This window comes from Coffea eugenioides, chromosome 6, assembly GCF_003713205.1.
Source record: "Coffea eugenioides isolate CCC68of chromosome 6, Ceug_1.0, whole genome shotgun sequence".
In the NCBI taxonomy this organism is placed as follows: Eukaryota; Viridiplantae; Streptophyta; class Magnoliopsida; order Gentianales; family Rubiaceae; genus Coffea; species Coffea eugenioides.
Window position 1 is genome coordinate 15,314,780 of NC_040040.1, and position 14,324 is coordinate 15,329,103.

Sequence of the window (14,324 nt, forward strand, 5' to 3'; positions counted from 1 at the left end):
CGACAGCCATTCTATTCTATTACTCCATCTGGTTATAGCCGTATTCAGTGCCCATAAAAATCATTAGTTGCTTGGATCATGCATTCATTTCTTTGCATGTGAAAGGAAAAGGAAAAAACCGGCCAGACACAGAGAGAGAGAGAGAGAGATGAATGAGTTCCCTTTGGCCTCCTCTATTTCTGTTGAATTTATGTTAGATAGGGAATGTTTTTTAGCATTGAAACTCACTCAAATGTTTCAATGGTTGTTTTGAACGTTATTCTGAACAAAGTGAAACAGGAGTAATAAATTGTTCAGCTGAGCTTAAAGACCACTTTCCAAGACTTGCATGCTAGTTACTGTGGTTTGTACTTCAGTCTGCAACTAATCCTGTTAAAAGTACTGAAGGCATCATTTGACAATGGATGCCAATCAAGCATAATTAGTTAACTTGGTGAGGACAAAACTGCAAGTAGCGGCCAACTAATGCAAAGGCGAAAACCTAGGTCAGTAAAAAAAAAAAAACCATTATAGTTCATGTCCAACAGTCCAAGAAAAATACATATTCGCATGAACAACACCTGAAGAATGAGTGTTTTAATGTTGAATGTACTTGGGTCCTTAATTGGACGACCTCTTTTTATTTTCAATTTCACCTGAATGTGTTGAGAAGTTTGTGGGATTTTTTTTCTTATTGGGTGGGAAAAATATGAGTTCTGAGATGCAAGTATAAAGACATGCAACAAAATTAATTGCCTAGTTTTGGTATATAGTTTGTCCCTTTTTCCCGTTTTCTTTTCAAGGCAGTATGTATGTAGTCATCCCTATACTCTTATGTAGATTTCTCTTCTGAAGAAATTACTGATAGAGATGTGGTGTACAGCCTTGCTTACTCTTCAATCAAATCGTATAATACTAATTAGTTAAGGCTTACTCCAGAAGTAAGAGTCATTAGGCGCGTTAATAAGAATCAACCCAATAACTAGTCAAGTTAAAAAGCAAGAAAAAAAAAAAAAGGGGAAAAAACTAATCAAGTTGAAAATAGCTACTATTAGCAATTCTTTTCTCTGATAATTAATCACCCCTTCCCAACCAGCCGCCTGGTTGATCTTATAACATCGGCTAATTCATAAATAGGGTTTAATCTGGTCCAAAGCTGTCGGAATGAATCGTTTGCTTCTTGTCCCATACTCGTACACTATTATATAAATCATGATAAATCATAGTTATCCTCGTCAAAACATTCATAACTATCCTCGTCAAAGTTAAGCTAGAAAAATAAATTAAAGGACAGCTTATTTCATTGATTTTAGAAATTTTTATATTTCCGTCTATCGTTTCAAAACATGGTATCAATCACTTTTTACAAGTGGATTCTTCGTTTAATTGTAGCCACAAGTCTACAGCATTAACATCTCCACGATGGGACAGTGATTCGATTCACAGGTTCAATCAATTGGGCAAAATATGGTCCATGTTTGATCGTACTAGAAAATGGACCATGCCGATTGCCAGCAAATTACCAGGTGGACTACTGTCTCGCTCGGCTAATTTTGCATATCGAATTGACCTTCCCGGAAGCAATTGAACAAGTTAATCAAAGATCCAGAGCCAAAATCAATTCACTCGGTTTCAGCTTTGAAAAGATATCCCGTCTCTCTTTGCAACTTCTTATCATAACGAAGACAAACTCTCAAGTTGCACACAATTTCTATGCAAGTTCCAGCGAGCTGATGATGAACATTGTTCTGCACACCAACTTAAAATGCAGCAAATCAAAGTCATTTTCCCAGTGGGATATTCTTTTCTTTCCTTTTTTTTTAATGTGGGCATTTTGCCATTGACAAAATCATAATCCCACAGAATTGGTCACATGTTTACCGGCTAGGAGAACGCTAAATTGGAGAAATTCATAGAACAATATGATTAATGGAGAAGAATTTGGATTGTAGATCCATTTGGAAAAAAAAAGGGACTAATATATTCACTTACCAAAGATCCATAAGGAAGAAAAGGGCTCATTATGTTATAATAAAATTCTAATCAAATGTTAGACAGTGATTAATAAAAGTACTACCTCGTACAGGTGAATTAAAGGAGCCAACAGCACATACGTGCTAAGATTAATTATAGGATCATTAAAGTAGAGGATACAAGTTAGACAAGGATTAGTGGATGGGACCTACATCCTGAGAGTGCTTCTATACAGCCACAACTTTGCTATCTGAGGAAGGCTTCTTGGATTTCATTAGTGACATTATAGCTTCTAAATAATGAGTTCTACTGATTAGTGACATTGTAGCTTCTAAAGAATGAGTTCTCCTAAACATATTCTAATTGAGAAGTTGACAACTGATTGGTTATTCAACTAGGAGTGAGTGGTGGTTATGTAGAGACAATTAGTAGTTGGGAGAAGTGCAAATTCACCGATTGACATGATAATCTCTTTCAGCTAACGTTTAAATTGGAGAATGTGTTTAGATTCTTTATGTGAATTGGAGTGCATATGCTGAAGGAATCTCACCTTGATTATTCATTGTCCTAATCATGATCAGAGAGATATTTAATGGAAGAGGAAATGGAATTATTGTCCCAACGACTATGTTGTTCAATTATTGAAGTCATTGCGACATTGATAAATTTAATATTCCAACACTTTTTCACGTGTATGCCTTTGCATCGTACATAATTTACAAATAAATGGGTTCGTGAGACAGCTCCTATCTAGATTTTCGTTCTTTTTTTTGGGGAAATTAAATATGGTGCTACGTCAAAGACAAATGAAAAAAAAAAAAAAAAAAAAGAACGAAAAATGAATGCTGACAAGAGCATAAAGCTGAAAACATGTTTTTATTTTTTGCTTAAAAAAAATAAGACTAAATACAACTCACAGTTTAGGGATGAATAATATAGCCAGCTGATCAAGATTAGAGATAATCCACACTGGGTGGTATACGTACTAAAGTTATAGCAAATTCATACTTTGTGAGACATGATCCTATAATTAAAGGATTCCAGTAGTATCATAGACGCTATAAAATTACAAATGCATATTAAACTGCCTGAATCTAGACGCTGCAAAGTTGCAGATCCATATGAAACTGTCTGAATTTTTACTTGTATTGCTTGAAATATTAAATAATCGTGAAAGTGTCTAAAAATTTATAGGCATAAGGAAATAGGATAATAATCAATTTGAAAAAATTTTGGCTAAGAGTATATAGTTTGTGCTTTCTCAAAATTAACATTCCTATTCTCCAAAAATGAAAACACGAACTAGCAACGTACTCCTTGGATCCTGTCATTTTGTTGGTGGAACTATTGATTAACGTTCTTAATTGTGAATTATTTGGTTCAGTTTTCCTTAATTAAGCAAGTTCAAGATCACTTTTGCAGATACGCAGCTAAGCACAGTTTAGTTGCATGCATGTTATTTAATACAAGAACTTCATGAAACAACTTAGTTGCATTTAGTAGTTTGGACTTTGGGGGGAAAGAATTTTGAGAGGATGGACTAATTGAATTCACCGATAATTGTTAATTAGTTGAGAGAAAATACAACCGCACTTTTGACCAAAAAAAAAAGATTAAAAAAAAGAAAAAGAAAAGTACAACAGTACTGTTAATTAATAACGATGTATATTTGATATTTTCTCCAAGTATGGGCCTTGTTTGGGCCCACTGAAACAAGTAAAACACAATTCGAGTCTCAAGTGGTCTGTATAGTTGATTTATCCAAAAAAATAAATATAAATTTCACTCAAATGGATAGGTGGGGAAATTTATTGATCCTCTTTCAAAAATTAAAAAAAAAAAAATTAACACAAAACAACATATGAAGTCCCTATTCTTATTTTACTTTTCTTGTTTTCTTTACATTGCTAACTATTTTGCACTGTCTATACTTTGGGTGAGGCCTCTATTTAAATTTGGATACAATTTTTTCTTTGAGAGTCAAAGATTTGGATACTATTATTTCTTTTGAAAGAAAAAGGTTCGGGTACAATTTATCATCAGAAAAGCAATTAAACCCAAAGTTTGACTGGGCCAAAATCCCAATGTTTTAGCAGTTTCCACCCCCAGTTGAATAAAACAGTTCTGTCATTTCCGGGCTCTAGCAAGAAGTTGTCTTTCAATAAACGAACATTGCCTTAATGGGCTACCGAATTTGCGTCAATGTTCCGAGGACATAATCTTAATCAAACACTCCTGCTGTCCTTAAAAGACACCCAGGCTAATGGCTTAATTCCATGATTAGTGCTTACAAATGGTCGTAGCTGCTCTCTCAAGGAGTCAAGGACCAATCAATAAGCTAGACCTCAACATAAGTGCGATAAAAGTCTTTCTAGATGTAAGGTAATGCAGCATGAGCACATTATTAAACCAATGGGCTTTGATACAATGACCATTAGGTTGGAAGTTCAAACCCCCCCTAATATATTACAACAAGGAAGTATTTCCCATGCATTAGGTTGGGCGTTGAACCCTCCAGCTGATGCAGTGCAAAGAAGTATTGTTTGCCCCATACATGCCTGTCATCGTATCTTCTTGATCAAGATCGTGAGATTCTTATTTGTTCGATCGGTACTATTGCATTAATCAAAAATCAACTACTAGACTTCCCCATACGTACCTATCATCATATCGTCTAGATTAATATTATGAGATGCTTATTTGTTGGATCGGTGCTATTATATTAATAAAAAAAATCAACTATCAGGCTTGCCAAACTTAGTAAGTGTCATTTTATTTGTGAGATCCTTATTTGTTCGTTTGGCACTGTTACATTAATCAAAAATCAACTACGAGACTTGCCAAACTTAGTAAGGGTCATTATTTAATATTACTCAGTGTCTTAAGGCTCTATTGGAGAATCACTCCATTTACAAGTTAATGAAGGAAAAATCCAAATTTGGCCCATCATGAGCCCAAATTTTGGCCCAATAGACGATTAAGGAGTTAATTTTTGTTCCCAGATTAACGCACTGCTATGCCATACTGTTCGCACTTCCAGCGTGAGAGGCGCAGCTCAATAGGACCTTCTTGTTGTTCAAGACGCACACAGAACACACAGTGAGATGGCGCTGGAAGCCTACGCCTCCCAGAACGCGGGCAAAATCCAAACTGACGTTCTCTCCCAAGCTAGACAATCTTGCTATAAGGTAATTTCTCATTTTCTTGTGCACACAAAGTGTGTTGAAATATTGGATAGTGTTATTTGGGCTATTGATTTCGGATAATTTTTCCGAATAAATCTTGAAAGTTGCTGATTAGGACTGAATTTTTTTGATACCCAATAGGCGCGTGATGCATTTTATGCCTGTTTGGAGAAACAATCAAGCAAGAAACCTAGTGAAATTGGCTACGTGGGGCTGCTATACCCTGTGGAATGCAAGAAACCTAGGGAGGAGTTTGTTAAGCAATGCAGGCCTACTTGGGTTAGTTTAGTTTTCTAATCTCAGGAAATTTTTGGGTTTTTGTAGTTAATTTCGTTTGTATAATTTCTGGGTTTTGATTATCTTTTGCCTTTTGTGGTTAGGTGAAGCATTTTGATAGGCAGTATTGTGCTAAGAGGAGGGTTCAGAGGCTTTTGGATGACAATGAGTCAAGGAGAGGTCCGTTGTCACTCCCACAGCCTTATACTTTCAAACCCAGTTATTAATTTTTGCTGACTAATACGGACACGAATGTATAGAGATGTGGAGGAAAATAGATGTTCTTGACTTCGTTCTTAGAATTTCATTTTTGTTGGAAAACTGTGTAAAATTGCTCCGGTTGATCTTGCAAAAGATACTTAGAAGAACAGAATTGCGGATGTAAACAATTACTATTTTGTCAGCGTGCATCCAATTAACTATTGATAGCTTTACTGTTATCTTGCTGTTACTATTTTGTTTTCCCACCTTTATGCTTGGTGGAGAAGTGACCTCCGAAGTGTTATACTATTTGCTTAGTTTTGGGAAAATGGAATAGTGCTGTTTTGATTATTCAAATTCAAATTGGTTATGGTTTCGTTGGCTTTGAATTAAACTATTTTGGCAGGGGTGTAAAGCTGGGCCCCTGGGAAGATGCAAATGAGTTTATTCGGGTAGCCAGGTTACTTAATCGGTATTTTTGCTTTCAACTGTGCAAAAGTTTCAAGTAAGATCAAGGAGATGTAAAATATGCTGAATCAATTAGGATTCTCTTAGTGAATAGCCTGTTTGTGGCATTCTAGTGGCTAAGTTAAGTTGTCCAACTTTTAGTTTTGTTGTATTGCTGTTTCCTCGGTACCTTGATGGGTTGTAATGCTACCAGACCAGTAAGGTTTTCAGGTTCTAGTTCATGCTTTTGTTCCCTACACTCCCCCCCCCCCCCCCCCTCTTTTATGTTCCAAACTGCTATTCGCTACTTACTATTAAACGATGCAATATGTTTTACCTTTTTAAGTAGTGGTGTGTATTAGTTACTTGTTTTGAAGTTTTGCTTCTTATTGAGAAACTATGTATAGTTTTGAGATGCAGGAAAAACCTGTAGGTCCTTGCACCATATATCTAGTCTTACAATTCTGAGGTATCACTGTTAACAATTCTAGATCATCAACACTTGCATAATGAGGCTGGCTTAGGTAATACACCTAAATAACTGTAGTTGTATGGCTGGAAACCTTGAGGTACCCAGTCCCTTTGCTATTTCGAGACACACTGCTGGCACAGTGGTCTTTCTTTCTGCAACATTCAACCTTCCTCCATCTTAAATCTGATCATTGAGTATAGTGAGTAGGGTCCATCCTAATAGGATTAGATTTTGAAGAATCTAAATGTTAACAAATGATGAAAGAAGTAATATGAACTTTTACATCTGGATTGAAGTCAGTTGATCTCAGCATATGTAGATGACAGCTTTGACCAAATTAAGAATATATTTTACTCATTGTTAATTTGCACCTCACTTGTAATTTGGAATTCTAGCAGAAGAGAAGTTTGTTTGACAAGAAAAAATCGGCTGAAGCTGATAACTTAAGCATAAAGTAAAGCAGGTTGACTCACTTAAAACTTTGATTTTGAAAAGAAGTAGTGATAGTATGCATGCCCTTTCATCGTGATAGAACAGCAGTTCAAGTTTGACTGTTACATAGGCTATCAAGTGATGCCCCATATTGGTTGATTACATGAGCTATACAAACAAATGAGAGTGGATAATATATAAGATTAGAAATTCATATAGAATCATCACTTCTACTTACCATGTGATTAAGCAATAGATTTGTTCATGTGGTATAGTATTGTGAAGAATTTGGTTTAGTAATCTCCTTCCTCTCTCTACTCCTCCATACCTCACCAACCAATGCCAAGCCACCAAAAATAAGTAAATAAATTGATTGAAATAGGAAACAGAAAGTGTAACAAATCCAGAAAATTGTAACTTAAGTAAGAATATTTGACTGTGAACTGATATATGAAAAGATTATCCTTCATTGTACTCTTGCTCTGGGAGGAATGCAGGCGTTCATGGATCATACATGCACAATATCTCATGGAATCAATTCAAGCTATGAAGATAATTTGGTTTTTCATTCTTAGCTTTGCGATATAGGCCTTTAGTATGTCCATTTGATACATTGGTGCTTCATCTCATAATATAATAGATATCTTTTCCTTGCATAACTTGTATTAGTGGTGTATTGCTTGACCTTTCTTACTAGATGACATTGCTGCATATTGTCTTCGATGATACTTACTTTTCAACACTATAATTTCTATTCTGTTGCCATAAAATTTGAAGTGCTTTTAGAGCAACCTGATATTTGAAAACTTTGGGGAATAGTTCTATTATGGACTCAATCCAATACTGCTCTTGATAAGGGAAGCAAATGAAACCACCGTATTTGCACCTTAGGATGTCCTTGTCTCTCCTTCAGAAGGGGAAGTTGGTCAAATTGTACAGTTAATGTAGTTTAGGGGGAATTTCAACTGTTTTTTGATTTACCTGAAGTATATTCTAAGTGCACCTTGTATATTTGCTATCACAACCTTTTGGCCTTTTGGTAATTGAGGGGTCATTTGGTTTATGAGATGATGCAGGATTGCATTATTAATCGTGTCATCCTGTTTTGCTGTGTTTCTGGTTGGGATCCATTATCCCATTCTCAAATTTTGTCCTATAGACTAGCAATACATCCTTGTTATTGATGTGCAAACCAAACTTATTCTCTTCCTTTTTGATTTCCCTGTATATATGTGTGTTATATCCACTCCAATTGTATTATCTGCTCTTTTGTATTTTAACGTGATTGTGATTGATATGGTTTTGTGTTGTAAGTATTTGATGGTAATATCTTGGGGAGGATCAAATAGAGGCACACATAAAAAGAGATGCACATGGACAATCACACACACATGCAGGTTTATGTTGAGTTCTAGGGAAGTGGCCTTCTTTATGTTGGTATCTGCTGTTTGTTCTTAAGCTTTATGTTGGATTGGGTAACCTAGTTAGAAGTATATATTTGCTTCGAGTGAATAAAGATTCAGTTCATGATCAAATTTGACAAGCAACATTTTGATGTATGATGTGTTTTCTCCCAGTAATTATTAGTTTGGAATTCGATAGACAGAACGAAGATATCTGAACTCGCTGGAACTTAACTGCTTTATCTGCAATCATGCTTGTGCTTTGCTGTCATCTTTTTGACAAAGATGAATCATTTTGAGATCAACATCTCCCATCTTTATCCCATGAACCTTGCCTTCGTTGCATCATGTGTAGACAAAGTTTGTGAAGTGCTGAAGTCCCATCCATCGTCTTTTGCAGTGGGACAGCAGAGCATTTTTTACAATTATGTTCATGGGATAAGGCAAAAATTGAACAGGGCATTTTGTTACTGTTATTTAGCAAAGGGAAGCGTGGACTTCTGGTGTAAAAAAAAAAAAAAAAAAGGCAGACGGGTTGCTTTAGCTGATATCAATGAGAAAAGCCAATTTTCTGCTGAAACTACAGATTCGTGATGTGGCAGTTTACACCACATATTGTACTCTCAAAACACCACCACTGTACTATAATAAGAAGAAAAAGTTTGCCCTGTGGTGTGGTGCTCTTCCCATTCACGACACGGATAGAATAATGGTAGAATGCTGCTGCTCCCATCAATTTCAGTCAATAATGAATTTCCGGAAACGCAACTTCCAACTTAGAAGTCATGGATTACGATGGTTTCTTAAGATTTAATAACTAATGTTAGGTGGGAAGTTTTTATACATCTTATTACAGCTAAAGATAGCACTAGAAGTCTTTTCATGATGGTGAAAGTTTGAATCTGAGAAATCTATCTTCAATTTTTTTTTTTTGTAGTTAAAATATGTACTCAGCACCATGTTTGTCAAAAGCGTGTCTTCTTTCTTCGCTACTCAGCACCACCATGGTTTTGGACCTCAGCCACTTCTATTCTGCCGACTTATCGTCCATGATTTGATTCCATAATCATACGTCAATGACAAATAAATTTCTTGGTTGCTTATTTAATGTATACCTTAATTCTCACTTTATCCTCTAACCCTTTTAATCGTCGTGTTACTTCACCCCCTGTTAGACCAAATTACACCCTCTATTATTCTATTCTCATATGCTCATTTCTTAATTCCTCCTTTCCATCCCTGTTGCTATTAAATTCTTTTCCCTTGCACTTGGTTATCATTATTCAAAAAAAAGAAACGAAAAAAAAAACTAGATTTGATGGATTGCTGCTGCCATCAAATCTAGTCAAAGGACAAGGATGATTTTCAATAAAATGTGCTGTATAATTGATGAATTTCATCTTTCAAATCACGATTGAAATAATTGAGGCTGCAAAGTGCAAAGGACAAGGATTGAGTTCCCCTCTCTCTATATATAGACTCTATGTTTATATCCCAGAAAATGGACCATCTCTAATTCCTTTCCCTTTGCTTTAATTAAATGGTGTCTTTTGCTATTTTCTTTTTTTAACAATCTATTATTACTATGTTGTTTATTCATTAGTCATCTAACGAAATTAGTGGCTCTAGAATGAAGAGACGATGTGAAAATTAAAAAAAAAAATTAGAAAAGATAGAGAAGAGAAAAGAAGACAAAGAAAAATCGAAATTAAGATCAAAGAGAGGCAATTTTGTCTCATGGGGTAAAGTGACACAATTGAAAGGCTAGGGAATAAGGTGAGAATCAGGCCATACCTAAAGGGGATTTATGGTAATTAACCCTAAATTTATACTTCAAATGATTTGAGAAGGTTATGAATAAATGCATCCTAACATTTTATTATTTTCTTTGTGGGAGATGGATGTCTAATTCGAATTAATAGTGCCTTCTCGTGGTGAAGTGCGGGTTTTTTAAGGTTATGAGTTCAAAATGATTTTTGGGATGTCAAAGGTCATTGGACTGCTGTCCTTTCTTATTAGTTGGTCTTGATTTAGGACAAGAGCTGGTAGTACTGTGTAGTTGGATTTCATATTATTTCGATTGGACTTTTGTGATGAAACCTTTCGTTATAGTTATCTTATTTGTCTAAACGGAAGGTTACATGATTTGTCAGATCACCTAAGTAGGATGTTATCATGTTTTCTCTTTTCACATTTGCACTAAGAGATGAGGTTGCAAAAATTTCCTTGTCAATTCGTTTCCAAAAAAAAATATATATATATATTTTTTGATACAAATTACAAAGATTTTGGTGACACATAAGTTTAGCAATAATTTAAAAATCTTACTAGCGGGTTTAAACTATAATGGAAAATCATACTGTGCTTCAGACAAATGTAGCACTAAGACTAATTATGATTACTAGCGGGTTTAAAAGAGTAAAGTGATAGTGCCAAACTAATTATGATTTTTCTCTTTTTTTTTTATAATTGGGAGACTTTGAATTCAAGAACTCATGCTTACAATCAAATCAAAATTTGGTTTTGTGTATTATGCAGTCAGCAAGTAACTAAAACCTTGTTTGGCAAGCAAGTTTTTGGCTAAGTTTGTTTGCTACGAGTTTTTTAACAACTTTAGCTACAGAAATCTCAAAAAATTTCTCAAAATTTTTAAACTATACACTTCAAAATATCCAAAAAACTACACACTTCAAAAAATTTTTCTACAACTTCTACAGTGAGTTACAATAAAGTTTTGGACAAACACACAAAAAATTCACTTGCCAAATGAGACCTAAATAACTAGTTTAACAATTTCCACAGTTATTTTTGTTGCTGCTCATCCTGATAAGGCCAAGAGATATGATGCTTAAATATCTAGTCTTCTGAACACCACCAAAACCAATTAATTAATTGTTATGGTGGAAACAGTTATCCATCTAAAAGTCAAAGAACCAATCTTAGAAAGAATAGGTTCCGTGGCTGTCAATGAGTTATGGGCTTTATCACACGACAATTCTTGATCAAAAGTAAGACCAGCTAATCAATCACTACTGGAGAAGGATTAAAATAACTTTTCCTGAAGTTAATTTAGGTTTAGAAAAAGAAGTCTTTTGGTATAAATTTCCTTACGGGACAAAATTCAATGATGACAACAACTAACCATTCTTTTGGTTTTTTTTTCTTTTTTTTTGGGGGGCTGAAGTAAGTGGTCTAAGTGGTTATGTTAAGATGTGTTCGTTGACCATAGCACCACAGCTCCTATGAAGGCAACTTAATTTAGGTAAGAATTCAGACATTTGAGTCAATGGCTTAGTGTGAGAATTCTTTGTAAGTTTATCTTTGGACTTTTATGCGTTTCTCGTTTGTATCAAGTTGTCAATTGGACGATTTGGACAGAACTCAAAAGCAGCCGAAATTAGCAATTCAACAACAAGAAACATGTTTTAATTATTGAGAACTGAGAACCCAAAAGTATTGACAAGAAATGTTTAATCTCTAAGCCTAAAAAGAAGGACAGAAGTCTTTTTATTGTAACCATGCACTTATTAAGACTTGATTCCGCCAAAGCTCTACCACCTTGATGTCTATTCCCAGTTACGTATTAAAAGGATTGTTTTTTTTTTATTATTATTTGCTTTAGTTATTTTTCTTACCTTTTGGATTTTTTTTTTTTGGAGAATTAATTACCTTTTGGAATTCATTCCAATTAACTGTGAGTTTCAGAAGTCTTTTAGAACTTTTGTTTCGTCTATTTCCTCAATAATTAATTGATCATGAGTCTGAATTTGTTTACGTGCATTAGAATAACTTAATGGCACAATTAAATATTCTTTAAATATATGTCATACGTGATTTATAAAAGGGTAAAAAAAAAAAAACAAAAAAACCTTTTGTGGTAAATCTAATATACATAAAAGCCCCCCGTGGTTTCAAAACATACAACACGAGACCTCATATTTTGAACTAAATTGTAAAGGTAACGGAATCCGTTAAACTTAACGAAAATGGATGAAATGACAAAAATGCGCTAATATAATTAAGCAAAAGACAGGTCAATAAAATCATTTGTTTTATCCTCTAGAGAAAGAAAATTGAGAGTTAAGGGATAGAACAGGTATATTTGTTAAAAATTAGGTATAAAATTTTTTTTTAAATTCCAATAAGCCATTTCCGTCAAGCTTTACAATTTAGTTCAAAATATGGGGTATCGTGTTGTACGTTTTGAAATCACGGGGGGCCTTTTATGTATATTAGATTGACCACAAAAGGTTTTTTTTATTTTTTACCCTTTATAAAAGTGTAAATTGGTCATTAATTGCTTGAGTATTGCAAAAATTGAATGGGGTCAATTTGATGGAAAAAAAAAAAAAGAAAACGCATCTTTTAGAGGTCCGAAAGTGATGGAAAACAAAGGGTTTTCTTTTACATAATTGACCAACTTGGAACTTTTTGGAAAATGATAAAAGCAAGATATAATGTACACACTAAAAATTAATCTTCTTCTTCTAATAAGCTGGAGAGCCACTGGATTTACACGAAGCAAGCAAAAGAGAATCTAAACAATAATGAGTTTAGAAATTGAATTGAAGCCGTGGACAAGGAATTGCTTATTCCGAATTACTCAAAACAAGAGCTGGATTTTGTGATGACTATACAAGAGACGAATATTTTTGGATTCTTCTAGAAAGGTACGGTACGTGCGTGTTGTGGAAGGATAGAAATGGGTAACTTTGCTTAAGAGAGACAATTGGTATAATTACAACCTGTAAATGCAGGCGAGTTAAATGTGTTTGCTTCCCGTGTTGTCTAATGCATCATTGGGCTCTAAAGGTGAGAGAATCAGACGAGGGGCAGGGAATCTCGTCTAGCGTGTTTCTCACGTAGACTGCATTGTTTGGGAAGGCATTTTTCTAAAAAAAAAAATTATATTTTCCGTGGATATATTTTTTTATTTTACATATATCAAATTATTATAATATAATTTTTTTATAAAAATTCCAAGAAATAGCAATCCAAACAAAATAGAGCCGAATTCTTTTACGAAACTATAGCATAATTGCTTCACTCTTGTCCCCATCCCTTCCTCTGAATTTTGATAGTGTCCCCTTTAACTTCGTAATTGTCCCCTAAAAGAGTATGAACAGTATCTTCAACATTTCTATGAGGAAACATTGAACTAAAATATATAACAAGCTGATACTTTTTTCCTCTTGTAATAAATGTTATTTACTCATTGAACCTTTCTTAATTAATATTCAACCATATGAATTACAAGTGAAGGAAAAACACTCATTTGATAGTTTGATTTTATTCGCTTCCTGTATATATTAATTAGAATCCTAATCTTGTATTTTTACTTGAAATTTTTTCTCTTACATTTCATACCGTTAGATGACCTAGTAAATGATAGTAAATCACAAGCAATAAATTTTTTTATTTTCTAATAATGATTACTGAACAAATTGTTGTACTTTTAATAACAAATATTTATTAGTTGTTCTAGTCGAAGAGATCTTGATCTAGTGATTAAAATTGAAAATTCTGAATTTTAAGGTCCCGAATTCTTATCCATTCTTCCCTTTCCCCCGCTATAATCACTCCTATACACTAATATATAGGGGAAGAAAAAGGAAAAACTGACCTTGAGACAAGTAGAGAATTTTTACGCAAGATGGATCCGAACCATTAATATGTATGTTTGGATTGTCGAATAATTTAGCAGTTTATGAGATGCAATTGGATATGTCAAATGAATCTATTGGCAATCTCAAGCATAATAATAGAGCCAAGAAACCCTAAAGATGTGAGAAATCCACTTCCATTTCGTCCTTTCCACCTAAAGAATGCGTTGACCTGAATGGATCGGATCACACATGCACCACTTGCAGTTCCCTTTTCCTTTTCTCTCAAGAGCTAAAGAACCACGGACACATATTATTGTATTAGCTTAGCCAGAATAATTAATTTAAACCT

The 14,324-nt window shown here is 34.3% G+C and overlaps 1 protein-coding gene across 2 annotated transcripts; it reads left to right on the plus strand.

Moving 5' to 3' along the window:
- Positions 1–4,938: 4,938 nt before the first annotated feature.
- LOC113775129 lies at positions 4,939–6,319 on the plus strand. 2 transcript variants are annotated; one of them, XM_027319880.1, is made up of 4 exons: positions 4,942–5,141; positions 5,280–5,417; positions 5,519–5,594; positions 6,022–6,319. In XM_027319880.1, the coding sequence occupies exons 1-4, from the start codon at positions 5,058–5,060 to the stop codon at positions 6,027–6,029; spliced, it is 306 nt and encodes a 101-aa protein (XP_027175681.1). In that variant the 5' UTR covers positions 4,942–5,057; the 3' UTR covers positions 6,030–6,319. The 2 variants fall into 2 exon arrangements, with proteins under 2 accessions (XP_027175680.1, XP_027175681.1); XM_027319879.1 differs by lacking the exon at positions 6,022–6,319 and having other exon boundaries at positions 4,939–5,141; positions 5,519–5,854.
- The last annotated feature ends 8,005 nt before the right edge of the window (positions 6,320–14,324 follow it).

What these genes read in the sequence shown, in the direction of transcription:
- LOC113775129 (XM_027319879.1), top strand. Translation starts at nt 5,058, where the DNA reads ATGGCGCTGGAAGCCTACGCCTCCCAGAACGCGGGCAAAATCCAAACT. An exon ending in CTAGACAATCTTGCTATAAG is followed by an intron (nt 5,142 to 5,279) that starts GTAATTTCTCAT and finishes GATACCCAATAG; the next exon opens with GCGCGTGATGCATTTTATGC. An exon ending in AGCAATGCAGGCCTACTTGG is followed by an intron (nt 5,418 to 5,518) that starts GTTAGTTTAGTT and finishes TTTTGTGGTTAG; the next exon opens with GTGAAGCATTTTGATAGGCA.